This window comes from Heterodontus francisci, chromosome 14, assembly GCF_036365525.1.
Source record: "Heterodontus francisci isolate sHetFra1 chromosome 14, sHetFra1.hap1, whole genome shotgun sequence".
NCBI classification, from domain to species: domain Eukaryota; kingdom Metazoa; phylum Chordata; class Chondrichthyes; order Heterodontiformes; family Heterodontidae; genus Heterodontus; species Heterodontus francisci.
The window spans coordinates 94,083,881-94,103,471 of NC_090384.1; the positions used below are offsets into that span (position 1 = coordinate 94,083,881).

Genomic DNA, 19,591 nt, shown 5'->3' on the forward strand with positions numbered 1-19,591 from the left:
CGTTCTGACAAAATATCATCGACCTGAAACATTAGCTTTGTTTCTCTCTCCAAAGATACTGCCAGACCTACTGAGTATTTCCAGCACTTCCTGTTTTTATCCCAAATTTCAGATCTAGACTCCGAGCAGGGCAATTCCACTGGTGGGAGTGAAGTTTCATAAAACTACCCCTGTACAACAAGTGATCACACGCCTGCATGGAATTTCACTTTGTACATTTCAAGTTGTCCTTAAACACCATTAAAATACAGACAAGTGAAAATAATGACAAACGTTAAGTCTTTATCCAATTTAATGTCACAGCGTAGGATTTTCTGATTTCATTTACTTACCGCTTCTCTTTTTCCGTAAAGTAGCTTGGAAAGTAAAAACAAAATGCAAATAGATTTTTAATGATTTGAATTCTATAGATAGTTTCAAAGGCCTGGCATTGAATTTTCTTTTTGCTGCTTGATGTCAGCTTGATGTTAATAGAGACATGGTCCAGGAATTTGCTTGGGAGCTTCTTCCACTCCACTGCTGTGACTTCACCAGATATGTGGTGGAAACCTCATTGATGTGCATAACTCAGGTTTCTGAAGCACTTCCCGGAAGTTAAGGCGTAGCAGGGGGAACAACTCCGAGCAAATTCCTAACCATGTTGATAACCTAGTCTCTGTAATAAAAAAAAATTTGTTTACAGCTATATTAAATAGGAACAATCTTGATGGTATCAGGGTTACTAAATCACATTATTTAGGTCTAATTTGTCTTTTTTTAAAAAAAAATTAATTTCATGGGATGTGGGCATCGCTGGCTAGGCCAGCACTGGTTGCCCATCCCTAATTGCCCTCAAGAAGGTGGTGGTGTGCCGCCTTCTTAAAGTGCTGCAGTCCATCTGGTGTGGATGCACCTACTGTGCTGTTAGGGAGGGAGCTCCAGGGTTTTGATCCAGCGACAGTGAAGGAACGGCGATATAGTTCCAAGTCGGGATGGTGTGTGGCTTGGAGGGGAACCTGCAGGTGGTGGTGTTCCCATGCGTCTGCTGCTCTTGTCCTTCTTGGTGGTAGAGGTCACGGGTTTGGAAGATGCTGTTGAAGGGGGTGTGGCGAGTTGCCTCAGTGCATCTTGTAGATGATACACACTGCTGCCACTGTGCGTCTGTGGTGAACTTTGTAAAGTCCAGTTTCTCACGCATGAATGTCTTACATTCACAGTAAAAGTCAAGCCCTTAATTTGCTCATAATTTAGGACACAACAACAGCGTAAGAGTCATGAATAAAAACAAAATACTGCAGATGCTGGAAATCTGAAATAAAAACAAGAAATGCTGAAAATACTCAGCAGGTCTGGCAGCATCTGTGGAGAGAGAAGCAGAGTTAACATTTCAGGTCAGTGACCCTTCATCAGAACTGGCAAATGTTAGAAATGTAATAGGTTTTAAGCAAATAAAGCAGGGGTGAGACAAGAGGTAACAAAAGGCAAGGTGTTGATAGGACAAAGGGTCACAGAGAGTAACTGACCAGGTGGTCATGGAGCAAAGGCAAACAGTATGTTAATGGTGTGGTGTAAGACAATGCGTTCGTGCAGAGAGGGTGTTAACTGACAGAAAAAAGAACAGCCCTGGCCCGTAACACAAACATGAAAAAAAACATAGGGTAAGCCCATGGTAAAAAAAAAATGAATGATGAAATAAACTAAAACAAAACAAATAAATAAAAAATAACTGAAAATAAAAAGGGGGGGCCCCGTCATGCTCTGAAATTATTGAACACAATGTTCAGTCCTGCAGGCTGTAGTGTGGCTAATCTGTAAATGAGATGCTGTTCCTCGAGCTTGCCTTGATGTTCACTGGAACACTGCAGCAAACCCAGGATAGATATATGAGCATGAGAGCATGTGTTGAAATGACAAGCAACCAGAAGCTTGGAGTCACGCTTTCGGACTGAGCAGAGGTGTTCCACAAAGCGGTCACCCAATCAGCGTTTGGTCTCTCCAATGTACAGGAGACCACATTGCGAGCAGCGAATACAGTATACTACATTGAAAGAAGTACAAGTAAATCGCTGCTTCAACTGAAAGGAGTGTTTGAGGCTTGGGATAGTGAGGAGAAGGGAGGCAAAAGGGCAGGTATTACACCTACTGCGAGTGTAGGGGAAGGTGGTGTGGGAAGGGGACGAGGTGGTGGGGGTAATGGAGGAGTGGACCAGGGTGTCGTGGAGGGAACGATCCCTTCGGAATGCTGACAGGGGAGGGGAAGATGCCTTTGGCAGTGGCATCACACTGGACGTGGCGGAAATGGCAGAGGATGATCCTTTGGATATGGAGGCTGATGGGGTGGAATGTGAGGACAAGGGGAACCCTGTCACGGTTCTGGAGGGAGGGGAAGGGGCGAGGGTAGAGGTGTAGGAAATGGGCTGGACACGGTTGAAGGCCCTGTCAACCACAGTGGGGTGGGGGGGGGAATCCTCGTTTGGAGGAAAAAGGAAGACATATCAGAAGCACCGTCATGGAAGGTTGCATCATCAGAGCAGATGCGTCGGAGATGGAGAAACTGGGAGAATGGAATGGAGTCCTTACAGGAGGCAGGGTGTGAAGAATTGTAGTCAAGGTAGCTGCGGGAGTTGGTGGGCTTATAATGAATATTAGTAGAGTCATTAGTAGGCATGAGAACCATGTTTGTTCTAACAAACTTGCACGCATGTGACTTATACTGGTTTTATGCTAGAGTGCTGTTAAGTGCAAATTTCCTCAATCACTTGTGCCACTTCCCAGGTGACGGGCACTGATATTCTACTTGGTTCATTAATATAGCTCTGCCCCACCCCTCCCCTCTGCACAAGGCCAGAAAGCACGTGTCCTGCACTTAATCCTGTTCTGAAAGAGCATAAATTCACCCCCTGATTTAAGTGCAGCCGAACCCAAAAATCACCATTCTTGATGTCTTCTAGCTATTTAAAAAAAAAAAGTACCAGCACTGTATTTTTAAATGGCATCAGGATCTGGTACCTTAAAAAAAAAAGAAAAACGTCCACAATTGTATTTTTGTGAACATGTGCTTAATGTGTAGAAAATTATGGTTTTAAATTTTGACTTTTGTGAAATCAGTAAAGAGGGAATGAAAGGAGGAGGATGGTGCATGTCCCACACATTTGAGGACCCAACTCTTGATGCTGATCTCCGAATGCTCATTTGAAATTCCCAAGTAATACCACATTGACGCATCAAAGCATACAAGTTAAAACGGCCTTCGTTAAATTGCCTCACATTCACAGATATCAGATGTGGTATTTGGTGCGATTACTAGACAAAGTAAAACTGGTGGAAACTAGGAAGACCAAGTGAAAAACTACTGTACCCTCCTCCAGTCCAAAGAAACGCAGTAGATTTATTATTGACCCAGCTACTGACTGTGGGTCACCCATGCTACAGGAACCAAAGAACAATGTGAAAGTAGATAGAGAGATTGGATTGCCAAAGGATACTAAGCTCAGAAGGGCAAAAACACCGTACAATATCTTGGACCACACTGTTACTTGCAAAAAAAAAGAGGAGCATCGTGGTTGTGTTGCTGGACTAGTAATCCAGAGGCCTAGACCAATGATCCAGAGATGAGGGCCGGGATTTTATCCCAGTGGGGGTCTCAACATCCGGCAAAAGCGCCAAGAATCAATTAGGCACTTAACTGGACAGCGGTGGGTCCTCCACGGGATCAAGGACCGTGGTGACGGAAGTCCTGCCCTCAGAGCTGCCAGCCAATCAGAGGCCAGCAGCTCTTGAACTGAGCAGTTCCACTGCAGCGGTGGTGGCTGCTGCTGCCAGTGGAGCACCCACCCAAGGCCCAGGAGTGGCGCTGGATCCAGGCCACAGACAGGTCAGGGCGGGAGTGTTCGTGGAGTGGGTGTCAGCAGCAAGGGCGGAAGGTGGCTCTCAGCAGGCACCCCCTTCCTGATGCCAGGTCCCTCGTTCAGGCACTGTGCCTTTAAACGAGGGACTCCCCCCCACACTCCTTCAACCCCACCCCGGAGCCCACAAGCAACCCGCACGGTTTAATCTTGCCGTGCTTCCCCTGCGGCGACAGGCCCACCCGCCGCTCGGTTAATTGCAGCAGCAGGATAAGGCGCTTATTTGGGCATTAATTGCCCATTTAAGGGCCTCAATTGGCGGCAGGGCAGGAAGGTTGTTTAGACCTTCCCGCCCCGGATCTAATTTCAGCAGAGGCGGGAAGGTGGCAGGGGCTCCACCCGCCTCCATCCCACCCGATTATATACTCTCCCCACCTCCAAACCCACCGTAGATAAGATCATAAAATTTTCCTCCGAGAGTTCAAATCCCACCATAGCAGCTGGGGAATTTAAATTCACTTAATTACATAAATCTGGAATATAAAAGTTAGTCTCAGTAATGGTGACCATGAAACTAATCGGATTGTCGTTAAAAACCCACCTAGTTCACCAATTTCCTTTAGGGAAGTCAACCTGCTGTCCTCACCTGGTCTGGCCTATTTGTGACTCTAGACCCACAGCAATGTGGTCGACTCTTAACTGCCCTCTTAAATGGCCTAGCAAGCCACTCAGTCGTATCAAAAGTAAACTGCTGTGAAAACAGAGTCTGCAGTGGTTCAACTCACCATCACCTTCCCAAGGGAGAATCGGGATGGACAATGAATGCTGGCCTTGCCAGCAAGGTTCACAGCCCCTGAATGAATTTTTAAAAAAAGGACAGCGTTTCAAATTGTTTAGTTAGTTGCCTTCCTTAAGAGACTATTAGAGACAATCCCTTTGTACACAAATTGCATGGTGTCCGTTGAAGAGAGTCAGATCAACTGATTAAAGCAGCAAGAATGAGGCAATGATAGGCAAACGCAATGGGAGTACCATTACTTTGCGTGCTAGACCTAAAATATTCACTAAGTGTGCATTAACATGTACTATCTGTAGTGTTAGCACTAATTGCCAGAACTGAACTGATTTAATATCCCTTCGCACACAGACTGGCATTACCAGATGTACAGCTTATTGAGGACAAATGTAATACAAATAAGTAATTTGTATCATGCTCTACTTCCAGCCAAAATTGACTTAATAATGCCCATTATAAACTGGTGTTAAGGCAGTGGAGAAGGTTGGCATGAGTCCAAACATATAGCAGAAGAGGAGATATTGTAAACAGCAGCTCAGCTGTTTCAATCTGTGTGGAGGCTCTGTCAGTGTTACCTTACTGGATGATGCTGGTGGTGGATGAGTTACAAAAGATCCAAGGCCATGGGAGAAAGACTGCCAAGATCCATTACAACTTCATATAATGTGTCTACTTCCAGTACACAAGCCAGTTCAGCCTCATCAAGCAGCAATGTGTGTGGATGTTACAACTCACCAAGAAATCAGATACATACGAACATACGAATTAGGAGCAGAGGTAGGCCATTCGGCTTCTCGAGCCTGCTCCGCCATTCGATAAGATCATGGCTGCTCTGTTTGTGTTTCGAATTCCACACTCCCATCCACCCCCGATAACCTTTGATTCCCTTACCTAACAAGAATCTAACTACCACTGCCTCAAAAGTAGTCAATGTCCCTGCCTCCACCACCTTCTGAGGCAGAGTTCCAAAGTCACAAAACCCTCAGAAAAAATTTCTCCTCATCTTTGTCCTAAAAAGGCGACCCCTAATTTTAAAACAGTGCCCTCTAGTTCTGGACTCACCCACAAGAGGAAACATCCTTTCCACATCCACCTTGTCAAGTCCATTCAGGATCTTATATACTTCAATCAAGTCTCCCCTCACTCTTCTAAACTCCAGGGAAAACAAGCCCAGTCTGTCCAACCTTTCCTCGTAAGACAACCTGCTCATTCCAGGTATCAATCTAGTAAACCTCCTCTGAACTGCCTCCAACACATTTACATCCTTCCTTAAATGAGACCAAAACTGTACACAATATTTGAGATGTGTTCTCATCAATTCCCTGTATAACTGAAGCATAATTTCCTTACTTTTATTTTCAATTCCTCTCGAAACAAAAGATAGCATTCCATTAGCCTTCTTTACTACTTGCTGTACCTACTAACTCTGACTCATGCACTAGAATACCTAGATCCCTCTGCACCCCGGAATTCTGTAGTTATTCTCAGTTTAAGTAATAGTCTGCTTTTTTATTCTTCATGCCAAAGTAAACAACTTAGCATAATTCATCTATTTGAAAATGTGATCACCTTGAACCGGACCTAGTAGTGAGGAGCAACATCAGGACCACACTATCACAACTGATAAAACTGACAATAATGCTTAACATATTTGCTAAAGACTTTGCTCCTTCAAGTGAGAGCTGCCCCCGTTTCTGGTTGGAGAGGACATCACCTCTTACAAAAGGGAGGTACTTCAGGAAATTCAGGACCAGAGTGATCTCCTGGACTAGTTCTGATTCCGTAGATAGATTGGAAAGGAAGTTCCCAGATTTTTTTTTTAATCCCCAAAATTGGCCTGGGCTTTTGCACCTCTCCCAGGAGTTCACATGGTTTTCAGTGGGGTGGCATGAGGAGTGTATCTATTGTGATAAGCAAGGTATTGCCATTGTAGGGGACAGGCTGGAAAAACCAGAGGGTCTTTACCAGTCGGTCATTGGTCATATGTTCTTATGCCCCTGCCAGGCAATGGTAGAAGACTAGAAGACCAGGCAGGCTGTAGTTTACCAACCTATTGCAACATGCCACGGAATATATTAAATGAACACCAGCTTGCAGGAACAGGAAAGCAAGTGAAAGATGCCCCATTCTTGGGTTACAGGGTGCTGTTGCCCGCAATCACTTGCTGTTGAACATCCCATGCTGTTCATCAGCAGGAAAGAATTCTACTTGATCAACATCCAAATGGTCTGTGATCATCAAACAATTACGTATGTGAACGGATGATTTTTTTTCTCTCAGTGTCCTGAGGCCTAGATCTTAAAGGAACAACAGGTTCCTCTCTTACTCAGAGAAAAAACAAACTGACTGGTTGGCAACTTGGAGACATGGGCTACTTGCTCAAAGCGTGACTCTACCAACTCAGAGGCAGAGCAGAAAATGGAACACGTTGAGTGTACAGTAAATTAGAAAGAAAAAAATCTTGGGAACAGGTAGGATGCAGATAATGTATGTCAAGAGAACTGAAGAAAGCAAATGAAGACAGTAAAGAGCACTCTAAGTACTGCAGGGGTATGATAAGCTATACATCTGGCAGTAATCTATTGCAATCACTCATTGTACAGTACTCCTGCACGTTTCTGCAGTGAGTAACAGTGACCTAGATTCAGCACATGAAAATAATTGCTGCTATTGAAAATCAGCAAGTGTCACTAAAAAACAAAAATTATTCCCAGCAATTTTTGTGACCCATTTGTAATTGCTTCTTGGACGTAAGCTACTATGCTTTCACTAGCTATTCCATCTCCTCTCGTATGAACTTGCACAGGTTCAAGGACAGAATACCATAGATCTATGTCTGGAGATCATACAATGCAATGCAAACCATTAATCATACAGTAATTGGCTGTAAAGAATAAAATTATTATGGAGCATGTGGTTATTCACATAGGGCATGGTGAAAATATAAAAATGATTCATAATTACTCTGCACAATATGGCAGCATCAGGACATGCAGCCTTCACCTGCCATCTATTTAATTGCCAGGAAAACCCACTGCTTAAAGACCATTCCTGCAGCATTGATTTTTAGAACTGCTCTCAAAGACTAAAAAGTAGGCGAGCCAGTGTATGGAGCTACAGTTCTAGTTACCAGCAATGCATGAGCTGTATGGTCCTCCAAACAGACACTTAATGAGCCGAAGGAGGAGGGAGGAGGGGAAGAACCAGCACAATGTATTTTTATTGAGTGCCTTTAACATGAATTAATAACAAAATATCAACGTGCTCCACAGGAGCTTTGAACAAAATATGACACCAAGCCACATCCGGAGATATTAGGACATATCACTAAAAGCTTGGTTAAAAAGATAGGTTTTAAGGGGTGTCTTAAAGAAGAAAGGTGAGGTAGATAGGCAGAGGGGTTTAGGGACGGAAGTCGGGACCTTAGGGCATAGGCAGCTGAAGGCACTCTCCAGGATCAAGTGAAATCAGGGATGCTCAAGAGGCCAGAATTAGAGGAGCGCAGATATCGTGGAGGGTTGTTGGGCTGGAGGAGATTACAGAGATAGGGAAGGGCAAGGCCAGAGAGATCTGAAAACAAGGAAATTGAGGCGTTGCTTAACCTGAAGGCCGATGTAGGTCAGGAAGCACAGGGATGATGGGTGATTGAGACACACTGAGATAGGATGGGGGCAGCAGAGTTTTGGATAACCTCAAGTTTACATAGGGTAGAACATCAAAGCCCAGCCAGGAATGCATTGGAACAGTTAAGTCTAGAGGTAACAAAAGGTATAATGAGGGTTTGAACAGATGAGCTGAGTTAGGCGGTGGTGAGGTGGAAATAGGCGGTCTTAATGATGGCACAGATATGTGGTCAGATGCCCATCTCAGGGCCATATTTGACACAGACATTGCAAAGAGTCTGGTCCAGCCTCAGACAGTTGGCATGGAGAGGAATGGAGTCTGTGGCAGAACTGAAGATAACGGCTTTGGTCTTCCCAACAATTAATTGGAGGAAATTTCTATTCATGCAGTATTGGACTTTGGTTAAGTTGTCTGATAATTTACAGACAGTGGAGTCGTCGAGAAAAGTTGTGGTGGTGGTGAGGAGAGCTGGATATTGTCAGGGTACATTTGCAAACTGTTTTTGGATGATGGGGGCCATGGATAGATCCTTGGGGGACACCAGAGGTAACAGTGTGGGAGCAGGAAGGGAAGCCATTGCAAGTGATTCTCTGGCTACAATTAGATAAATAAAAATGGAGCCAGGCTTGCGCAGTCCCACCCAGCTGGAAGACAGTGGAGCGGTATTGGAGGAGGATGGTGTGGTCAACCATGTCAAAGGCTGCAGACAGGTCGAGAAGGATGAGGAAAATTTACCTTTGTCAGTCATATAGGATGTCATTTGTAACTTTGATACAACTTGTTCACTTTCTCTTCAATCATTAGTTTTTAATCTGTGCACCATATTTATGATTTCAATAAAGCATTCTGCATTAGGTGGCATTTAATCACACTTTTAACTGAAAGAGAATACTTCTAAAAATGCATTTAGATGATAAAGAAAATTTTGTTTGAAGGATTTTAACACTCAGTGGAAAAAGGGTGACCATTGAGATGGTTGAAGTACCTGCCATTTTTTCCCCAGAAATTTCTTCTGGCCGGCCATGGCTCCCTTCCGAGTCAGATAGGAGCCTCATTAATACAAGAGGATCATAGAATCCTGACCTACAAATGACCCCAATGACATCTCAATGGCATACAGTGTGATGCCGCACCAAAAACTTCTAGCCTAGTAAAACCTGGCAGGCAAGAGGAAGAGACCCTAAAGGGGAAGTGTTAAAATTATTTTTGTGCAGCCAAGGTGAAGCCAGGGGGTATCTCTGTGATCTACAAGAATCAATACCAGTCATTACCTCCCCGGGCTCACCCTCCCATCTTCGCCACTATTGCACTCCTCCCAGACCTACCTCAACGCTAGCTGGGCCAGCCTCCAAGCTAAACATTAATCAATGGAGCTTGCATCTTGATGTTATAAACCACAGAGGTGGAGCTAGGTTGATAAAAAAGCTGTCCGAATGACTTTTGTTTTTATTAATTCTTTCAGGAGATTCTTATTCTGTCAATCCGGCTGGCTTCCAGGAAGGGGAACCAGTCGGTGACGTTACACGTACACTGTGGAGTTAACTTGGTTGTAAATAGCTGGGCTACTGCAGGGCGTTGGGGAGTCAGGAGACAAGTCACACACTGCAAAATATCCAGCCTCTGATCTGCTCTAGTCGTTACAGCATTCATATTGTTCGTCCAGTTTAATCTGTACTAAATGCAGACTAGAAGTTGATGTTGGGGGGGGGGGGTGTATTTGGCGATAGTTCTTCTGTCTTGTTGGAGAAGGTCCTTACCAAACAATTCTTTGGTTCACAATTTATTTGTCTGGACTGCTTCATTATCTTAAAAAATGTGAATGGAGCTGAACACTGTGCAATCATTCGTGAAGGGGAGATGGTGGCGTAGTGGTAATGTCACTGGACAAGTAATCCAGAGGCCTGGGCTAATGCCCTGGGGACAGGTGTTCAAATCCCATCAGGGCAGCTGGTAGAATTTTAATTCAATAAATTAAAAAAAAATCTGGAATTGAAAGTTTCATGGCACCATTTACAGAGACTAGCGATCATCGATTGTCATAAAAATAAACCCATCTGGTTCACTAATGTCCTTTAGGGAAGGAAATCTGCCATCCTTACCTGGTCTGGCCTACATGTGACTCCAGATCCACAGCAATGTGGTTGACTCTTACCTTCCCTCTGAAATGGCCTAGCAAGCTACTCAGTTGTCAAGGGCAATTAGGGATGGGCAACAAATGCTGCCCTTGCCAGAGACACCCACATCCCATGAAAAAATAAAAAAAAACAAACAGCTTCACTCTGATCTTACAATGGAGGGAAAGTCATTGCTAAAGATGGTTAGGCCCAGGATGTTGCTCTGAGGAACTCCTGCAGTAATGCCCGGGGGTGGAGATGATTGGCCTCCAACAACCACAACCATCTGCCTTTGCATCAGGCATGACTCCAGCCACTGGGGCATTTCCCCCCGTCCCCCCCATGACCCTCATTGACTTCAGGTGGACTTAGGCTCCTTGGTGCCACACCTGTTTGAATACTGCCCGATGTCAAGGGTCCCATCACTTTGATCTCGCCTCCGAAGGTATAGAAGTATTGAGTAATGGGAGAAGAGTAATCAGCATGTGATTTTCGATAGGAAATATCCTGCTGAAAGAATTACCTCCCCTCAGTGAAAGGGATCAGAACTCACCATGGGGCGAATCGAGCGTCCTAACAGTCCAACATATGTTTGCAGGACATTCATTTCTCTGCTATTTTAACAGATGCCTTAAACCCATTTAAAATAAAACAGGTTGACCCTCTGTTAAAGTAATCAATGGAAGAATTTTGCATTGAGTGATGCATTAAGTGCTAGTACAATAATTGTGCTAACAGAAATTTCTAAGCTGTAAAGCATAAAAGAAACTGGATGGCAAATTTCCAAAGTGGTTCTCTCACTCTGCTGCAGAATCCCTGGAACAATGGTGACCATGTGCAGGATGACATTGCAAATCTCTCAGTCTAGCTAAAAGAATACAAAAGTGCGTGCTTGCAACAACACTCAGAAAACCTTGCCCTTATGATTACTATTACATCAATGTGATCATTTATTATATACCAACCATGATCTTAGGGAGTGACAGCACTTAATTGTCAATTAGAACTAAACTACAAGGCTTAGAAACTTGGCAACATCCATTTTTGGGTGCCTTCCCGCAGAGTGCTTACAGCTCGCGCTCAAATGGGACGTCTGAAGAGCCAGGACTTTAGGTCTTGGACCTCACGATCATGTAGATGGTGCAGTGGCGGTCAAAGAGGGGAGGTTTCATCCATTTAGTTTCCGCTTCATTCCAGCGGAGGGCTCAGAGTCAACAGGAGCATATTTTCATGGTGTTGCTGAATTTTACAGCTTAGAAATAAACCCATTGTGCCTGTACTGGTTCTCTGGAACAGCTATGCAGTTGGCCCCAGTCCCGTACTCTTGCTCCATACTTGCTGAAATTTTTCTTTTCCGATCATCTTTCTTTTTAAAATCTATTATTGATTTTGTTCCCACCACGGTTTCTGTCTTAACAGAGTTTTAAAAAACTTCCGACCTATCCATTTGTTCCTTTGGCCAATTACGTCCTCTAAATTTACGTCTTAGATTACTGACACACTAACCAGTGGAAATGGAGTTTCCCCATTTACTTTATCCAAACCACTCAATTTTGAACACTTTTATCGGAATTCTTTGAGCTTCTTTGATCTATTCTCACTATTCTCCGATAGTTTTTGTATTTTCCTCATAACTGAAGCCTCATCCCTGGCATCAACTTAGTAAACTCTCCACTGCAGTATGAGATGGCTCCTTTGCATCCATGCAAGAACACCCGTTTCCTTCTCATTCACTGCTGCGTCTACTCTATCAGTGGCCCCACCTCCAACTACTCTCTACAAATCTATCTTGCCATCTGTCTCCCTCCCTTGAAAAAAACCCTTAAAACTCTCATTCTTGACAGAGCTTTTGACTCTTCCTGTACCTTCTTGCCCCCTCCTGTGCATTGTGGGTGCTATCTTGAAGTTGTTATTTGGTAAAGACTCAATTGGCTTCGAAAGAGCAATAAAAATGTGAGCAGATGTTTTGAGCAAGAGCTACAATGTTAGAGATTGCTATGCATTGCTCTAGAGAGTTTCGTACTATCAACGGCACAGTGGCGCAGTGGTTAGCACCGCAGCCTCACAGCTCCAGTGACCCGGGTTCAATTCTGGGTACTGCCTGTGTGGAGTTTGCAAGTTCTCCCTGTGTCTGCGTGGGTTTCCTCCGGGTGCTCCGGTTTCCTCCCACATGTCAAAGACTTGCAGGTTGATGGGTTAATTGACCATTATAAATTGCCCCTAGTATAGGTAGGTGGTAGGGAAATATAGGGACAGGTGGGGATGTGGTAGGAATATGGGATCAGTGTAGGATTAGTATAAATGGGTGGTTGATGGTCGGCACAGATTCGGTGGGCCGAAGGGCCTGTTTCAGTGCTGTATCTCTAAACTAAACTAAACTAAATACTGTGAGCATGCAAAGCATTACATGTGGCACCATCCTTCGCTGCACTAAGTCAATAATCATCATTGGAAACAACCTAATGCCAACAATGTGCAAGCCAGTGTTCTCAACCTCCAAAGTTTAACTGAGGATTGAGGTTAATCACCTTACCAAATCCATTAGTAATTCTTTCAGCAGCTGAGTAATGGGCATGTTTATTTTGGCCCACACAGCCTATTAAATTCTCATTAGTTTCTTTCACTTAAAAGCATGAACAGCTTTAGGAAAAATAGCCTGGAAAAGGGAACCAACTGTAGTATAATTGCAGCAATGTGTAACTGGCAGAATTTGGAACCATGGCACAGCGCACAGTAGGTAGGTTATTGACTCAGTGCCCGTCCCCAAACCCATGTCAATGGACTCCCAAGCTCATAACCTTAGAACTGTGGGTAAAGCTGCCATCAATTCTGTTTCCAAACCATCTGCCAGTCTGTCAAATGCATCAGTCTAAATTATGTGCTCTCGGTCTCAGTGACACCAGTAGTACAGCTCATAAGTGAATGCTATTCTGCACTTGACCCCTTACTGCATTGAGGCTTCCCCTGCAGATGCAGGCCACAAGGTACTCTGCAACTGAGTAAAGCCCGCACACATCCTGCAGTGATGTTGGTGGTCCACTGTGCCACATTCTCTGCCGTGTCGATCAGGCTGCTCAAAGTGGCGCAATGGATGCAAATTTGCTTCTGCGCCAACTCCTATTTGGAGGCAGATCCAGTCGGAGGCAAACCCCTTGTATAGTCATCTTGTTCTCCATTGGAAACATGCCACGAAGCCTCTGTTGAATGAAAGAATGTTTCATCGAGGCATCAATCATCTGTGCGCGTTTTTCAGATTGTGATGGTGATCTCTTGGTGCAGAATACAGGGTTCACCAGTTAACTGGAAGAATATACAAACTTACAAAGATGGCCACACTTATCTTGGCACTTCTTTCTGTGCCACACATTTGATCCATGCCACAGCAGACATTCACTCAGTGACGTTCATCCACTGGATTCATACAGGTGGGCGTCTTTCAACACCAAACAAGCCCGCTCTCCGATAGAGACACCTCCAACAAGTTATTACTGAAGACAGCAATCTTTGGTGCACATGCGCACGATTGTTTGCAAGTCTGTTGCTATATTCAGCACAAGAATTGCAAGGACTCACTGTTCAGAGATGTCGGCACATTCAATGTTACAACGTGCGGCCAACAAGCTTCCAATCCTGACTCTGTCCATGTCCATGCACAGGGAGTCTACGCAAATGAAGGGACGGGCTTGTCTTGTAAAGTGTGGCAAGGGAATCCCTCTCATCACTAAGGCATGCCTGTGCTATGGGCGAGCGTGGCCCTGATTTTGCCAGAATGCGAGAATTGTGATTTTTATCTGAACAAAAGTCACAGATTCAACACTTGCACTCATATCCCATAAAAAATGCAAAGTCTTTAATCTTGATGAATTGGAGTGTGATATCACATCATGAGGGAATAAAATACCCTGCATAATGGATCTAATGGGGCCATTAAGACAAAGCCATGTAATAAATGCAATAGAGATGGAATCTGGAAATGGAACAACATTCTGAAAAGAATCCAGGACCTGTTCTGACCAGGTATTTTCCTAAGTGAAGCTACAAGTGCTAAATTAAGCAGATTTATAATTAAATATTTGCAGTTAAAAGGGGCTGGATAATCATCAAGGATCTAGACCCAAAGATTTAGTGCAAACTACTAATGCTTCTTAAAATAGCTGAAGTGCACCATTGGCTCACAAATACATGCAGCTTTGAAGTTAGTCCATGTGCATTCCTAGTTGATCATTACCCCAAGTTATGGAGCCAGCCACATGTGCAATAAAGCAAATGTTGAAGTGAATAATTATGTGAGCGTTTGTGTTACTTATCCCTTTAGTGTACTGTTTTACATATTTATAGAGACATTAGGTGAGGAGAAACTGGTTTAAAAGCACACTTTAGCTATCTAAACAGTGAAGGAAAGAATAGCGTTTCAGGATTCATAGCAGGAAGCAGGGACTAAACGGGTTAGATTTTGCAGCCAGCGGCAAAACAGTGCCCACCCTTGACCTCAAAAATCTAGCGACCTCTGTGGCGTGAACTGCTCCTTTCCGAAAGTCAGTTTAGATCTGGCGCCAAATCAAGGGGATCTCCAGGTGTGCAGCAGCAGTGATGCCACCAAGCAGGGCCAACAGCCAATCACATTGAAATATTCACCCACAGCAAACCAGGAATCTAAAACCATTGATTATCACCATTTTTAAATTTTCAGATAGTGAAATAAATGATTGGATTTAGATGGAAACCAAAATATCAGTATAAATAAATCTTTTAAAAATTAAAATAATGTGGATTTATCATAATGGAGAAATCTGACATTCCACAAACATAAAATTGGTTTTCAGGGTCAGTAAGGCTGTTCAGCAGTAATCACAAACATAGTATGTCATTGAAAACGCAGTTACGCCTCATTCAACTTTTTCAGGGGTTTTAACAGCATGAGAAGTGGAGGTTTTCGTGAATTAATTGATCGCTTAGGGACAGCCCTCTGGGGCGGGGTGGGACGACCACAGCAGTGGAGATTCACTGACAGCAGTTTCTGGACCTTCGTGTTATTTTGCGCATGTGTGGATTCCCGAAGCTGCTGTGAAGTAATGATGGCAAACGCGGACAGCTTCATCATCATTACCACTGCAAAATCTGGGCCAATATGATTATTGCTCTACATTGCCCGATTATACAATCCTGATGTGTATAGATACTCAGCTACTGCAAGTTATCCACTCCCTTTTGTTTAGAGTAATACCTTTACTAGAGGAGAAATTATTGCTACGCTGGTCTTAGTACTCAAGTCAACAAGTGAATTGCACACATCGGGATGAATGTTATGAGTGCGGCGGCGCACTCTGATCTTGGCGGTCTTCGGGCACGGTTGCACCGTCACTGAGCCCCTGCGATATTTCGTGTGGGGGTTCATTTAAATGGAGGGGGTTGGAGCGGCTGCCCCCGATGACGTAGAGGGAGTGGCCGCTCTGTTCCCGGCAATGATGTTTGGTGCCACTGCGCTAGCACCATTTTTAAAGGGCTTCAAGCCCTTCAGCTAAATTTAAATGCTTAAAGGTCCTGCCGCACTAATATTACAAATAAAATTATATTCAAACTTTGCATGCCCTCTCCCATCCCGCCAATAAATAAAATGATCTATACCCCTGGAAAACCAAATTTTCAAAAGACGAATTTTAACGCTCCACCTTCAGAATATTTGACCCTCAACCTCTTCTCCCCAACCAATCAGAGCGGTTTCCCCACTCCCACACCCCTCCCGTCCTGAAATTTCACTCCTCCCCACTCCCCAACAGGGTCATGCCTTGGAACTCCAAATGGAGTTATGCAGGTGCCGGATTTGTGGCTGGAGGCCGTAATATTGGCATGGGGCGGCTGCTGGGACAAGGTATGGTTTTTTGGAATATTTTAATATAATTAAGTTAAAACCAAAGGCCCCGCACCGAGGCCTCACCGCTGCCAGTAAAATGTAGCGGGGCCTTCTCTGTGTCAGTGTTGTGATTGGTTTCCTCTGGAAGAATTTTCCAGGCCCCCCCCCCCTCCCCCACTATGACCCCCGACGCCAGAGGCCTCAAAATTCAGCCCATCATTTGGGCTTTCACTGACCACGAGAAAAAGAATGGCAGCAATACTTCTTATACCTGAGAATAGTGTCCATCACAATAAACTGGCAGAAATCATCCTCCAAAATGCACTGACTGGGTACTCTCTCAGTCTAGTGCTGTACAGAATTTACTTGAATGAAATTTGAGGAACCTCTTTGAATCGGCATTGACTAGAATCAAAAGGCAGGTAGCAATTGACACTAAGGACTTGCATCTTTGGAAGCACATCATCATTCTTTAAGGTTACATGACTCAATTCTTATCTTTTAAATAAAACATTATACACATTCACTAACTTATGGAGTTACCTGGATGGAATACGGCCCTTCTTGGATCCATTCTATTTTGATGCCATGTTAACGTTACAAATACAGAGGCTAACTATAAGGCTAGCCATCAACCATATAGGTACACACCTAGGGTTGGAGCCCAGACCTGTCGTAATGCATTCCACTATTTTTGTACAGACCTGTTTCTCTTAAAGTGAATTTACATTGCATAGAGTGAACCGAGGGACAGCCGCGCCTGCGTTTGGGGTATTTATTTCTGAAGCCATAGTTGAAGCTGTGTGATGGTTTGACATCATAGGACTGAATGTGCTTGGGAAGAGGTGTTTAGCACCCACACTGCTGAAAACTGTATTATGGTTAGTGAACTGCATTCAGGATTAGGACTGGTGAGGGGGTAGGGGGAGGAGGTGGTGAATGGGAGTTCAGATTCTAATTCCCAGTGTCCCCAGGAGGCAGATCGCTATCTGAATGTTTCTTCAACTTTACCATACAGCGAAAGTGGTTTCTGTTTGGCTACAAATGCATAAATGTGACCTGTGTCTGCGCTCGATAATTTGCCCACATACACATGGCCGAGGCTGTGACTTTGCCAGTGTCTTCCAACATGGTGGAACCCGTCAGTGCAGTAACCTTGTCTATCACCGAAACATTTCACATAATTGTAAACTTACTTAAAAGAACAACTTTTTATGAGAAATGGAGCCAGCACAGAACAAGTCAGCTTACCTCTGTCCACTGGTGACAGCCAAAATAAAATTCACCACGTAAAAGGGAGAGAGAGCAGAGGGGGAAAAAAAAGAGAGATGGAAGATAGTGAGAATTCAGTCGGCCTGTCAGTCAGATTTCAAACTTGAACATATTCGATAACCAGTTAGCTCACAAAGCATCTGATTTAGAATTATAAAACTGGACAGTACAAGAGGCAAACGGCAGGTCTCACCAAGGCAAATGCGTGCAGCACCTGAGGATTTTTGTTACTGCTTGATGTAACTAAGCATGTAGCACAGGCACAGCCGCTGTGGCAAGGTAACATGCACTTACAGGCCAAATCATGCATTCTCAAAGCCATTTCTTACCTAGATCTTCAAGTTCCGAGGTCATAGACTTTGAGCGCAGCGTTAATGCAGTGGTCGGTGCTCGTTTTGGAGGTGGCGGGGCTTGTTGGTGAAAGAGATAAAATAAAGACACAATCTTGGAATTTGTTTTCTTTCAAAACACACATCAAAGTCAGCCAGTGGCTGCCCGCTGTTTATAAAGTGCCTGATCATTGATCTTCTGGGCTAAACATCAAGTTCAACAATCTCAGATCATACAATGCTCCCATCTTTTTTGACTGCAGCTGTTGGTAATGATTCTGCTGTTGCCATTTACACCTCCTCTGCACCCATTTTTTGTATCTTTACCTGTCCCATTACCCCTCCCTTTTTGCCTTGCACCATCAGCACTTTTGCCAATTAATCTCGCCTTCTTCCCACCCACCCAACATCATAGACCTTCCCTTTTGTTCTTTCCTCCCCTCCCACCTTTTCCCTGTCTCTGCACTTGCTCAAAAACTGGTTACATCTCAGATTATCAACCTGAAATGTTAAATTGGTTTCTGTCCCCACAGATGCTGCCCGACTTGCTGAGTATTTCCAGCATTTTCTGTTTTTACTTCAGTACCAAGGCTATGCTGCTTTGTAAATATGATAATATTTCTGTGGGGAGGGTGTTCCCAATCTGATCCCGTTCAGTGACAGGCCCGCACTCTGGTCCATTTCATTTTCCACTTGTGAAACTTCAGCAGGTACAAAGTGGGGGCGGGTTGTCATTTTAACTACGGCTGATGGGGTGAAATAAGTAATAGTGGGGGGGGGGGGGGGGGTGTGGAGAGGGGCAGGGACCAAAAAAAAGGTTCATCGGCAACCAATTAGCAACAACGTTCCGGTGTAAGTGAGATTTTACCGGCATTGCACAGGACCCCTGCTGTGTCTGCAGCTCATCAGGTAACATGAAAGCGTGCAGAGTGGAAGGTTAAAGCACCATGATAAATAAATCTACCGTACTAAGATGCATAGCAGCAAGTCTGAGGTCCTCTGCAGGCAGAGGCTTGCAATTTCCTTCCAGTCTCCTGGAGACTGCAGTCAGGGACCGTGCTGGTGGTGAGGAAGTGGTGGCTGTTGCCTCCAGCCGTTTCACCCCTGCATTTTGTCCAACCCTCCCGTGTCCTACGTGCACCAGCAACTCACTCTCTCTCTGCGCACACAGTGAAAGCTGCCACCGGCTGGCCTTGCAGTCTCACTCGCTGAGTCGCCCTCCCGCCTCCACAACCTGCTTGCCATTCCTAACTGGACAGTGATCCCGGAGATGGCCTCTTAATTGCCTCCTGTAAAATTACGCCAGGAGGCATGCTGCTGCTGCAAACGGGTCACGGCCTGAAAATGGTCCCGACTGCTGAAAATTGTCCAAGTCCAGAAGAGTCAATCCAGTGGCTCAGTTGCCCATTATACATCTCATCTGGCTTTCCGCTTTGTGACTTCAATGGTGTAACGTGGGTTTAGAAAATGTCATTTAAATGATTTATATTGCACTAATGTCTCTGTTACAGAAACCTGGTGACACACAGATCATCGAACCATAGAAAAAGTACAGCATAGAAGGAGGCCATTCAGCCCATCACGTCCGCGTCAGCTGAAAAAACCATCTGCCCAAACTAATCCCACCTTCCAGCACCTGGTCCGTAGCCTTGCAGGTTACAGCACTTCAGGTACATGTCCAGGTACCTTTTAAAAGAATTGAGGGTTTCTACCTCCACCACTGATCCTGGCAGTGAATTACAGATACCCACCACCCTCTGGGTGAAAATGTTTCTCATGTC

The 19,591-nt window shown here is 44.5% G+C and overlaps 1 protein-coding gene across 11 annotated transcripts in view; it reads right to left on the reverse strand.

Annotated features, from left to right (window-relative positions):
- shank2b (SH3 and multiple ankyrin repeat domains 2b) overlaps positions 1-19,591 on the reverse strand; it is a 1,108,014-nt gene that overhangs the window by 46,333 nt on the left and 1,042,090 nt on the right. For 10 of the 11 annotated variants that reach the window (XM_068046566.1, XM_068046567.1, XM_068046557.1 and 7 more), the window contains one exon: positions 17,811-17,891. The exons of the other annotated variant lie outside the window; for it this stretch is intronic. In XM_068046566.1, the coding sequence (XP_067902667.1) occupies positions 17,811-17,891 (81 nt within the window). The remainder of the gene's footprint in view (positions 1-17,810; positions 17,892-19,591) is intronic. 11 annotated transcript variants of the gene reach the window in all.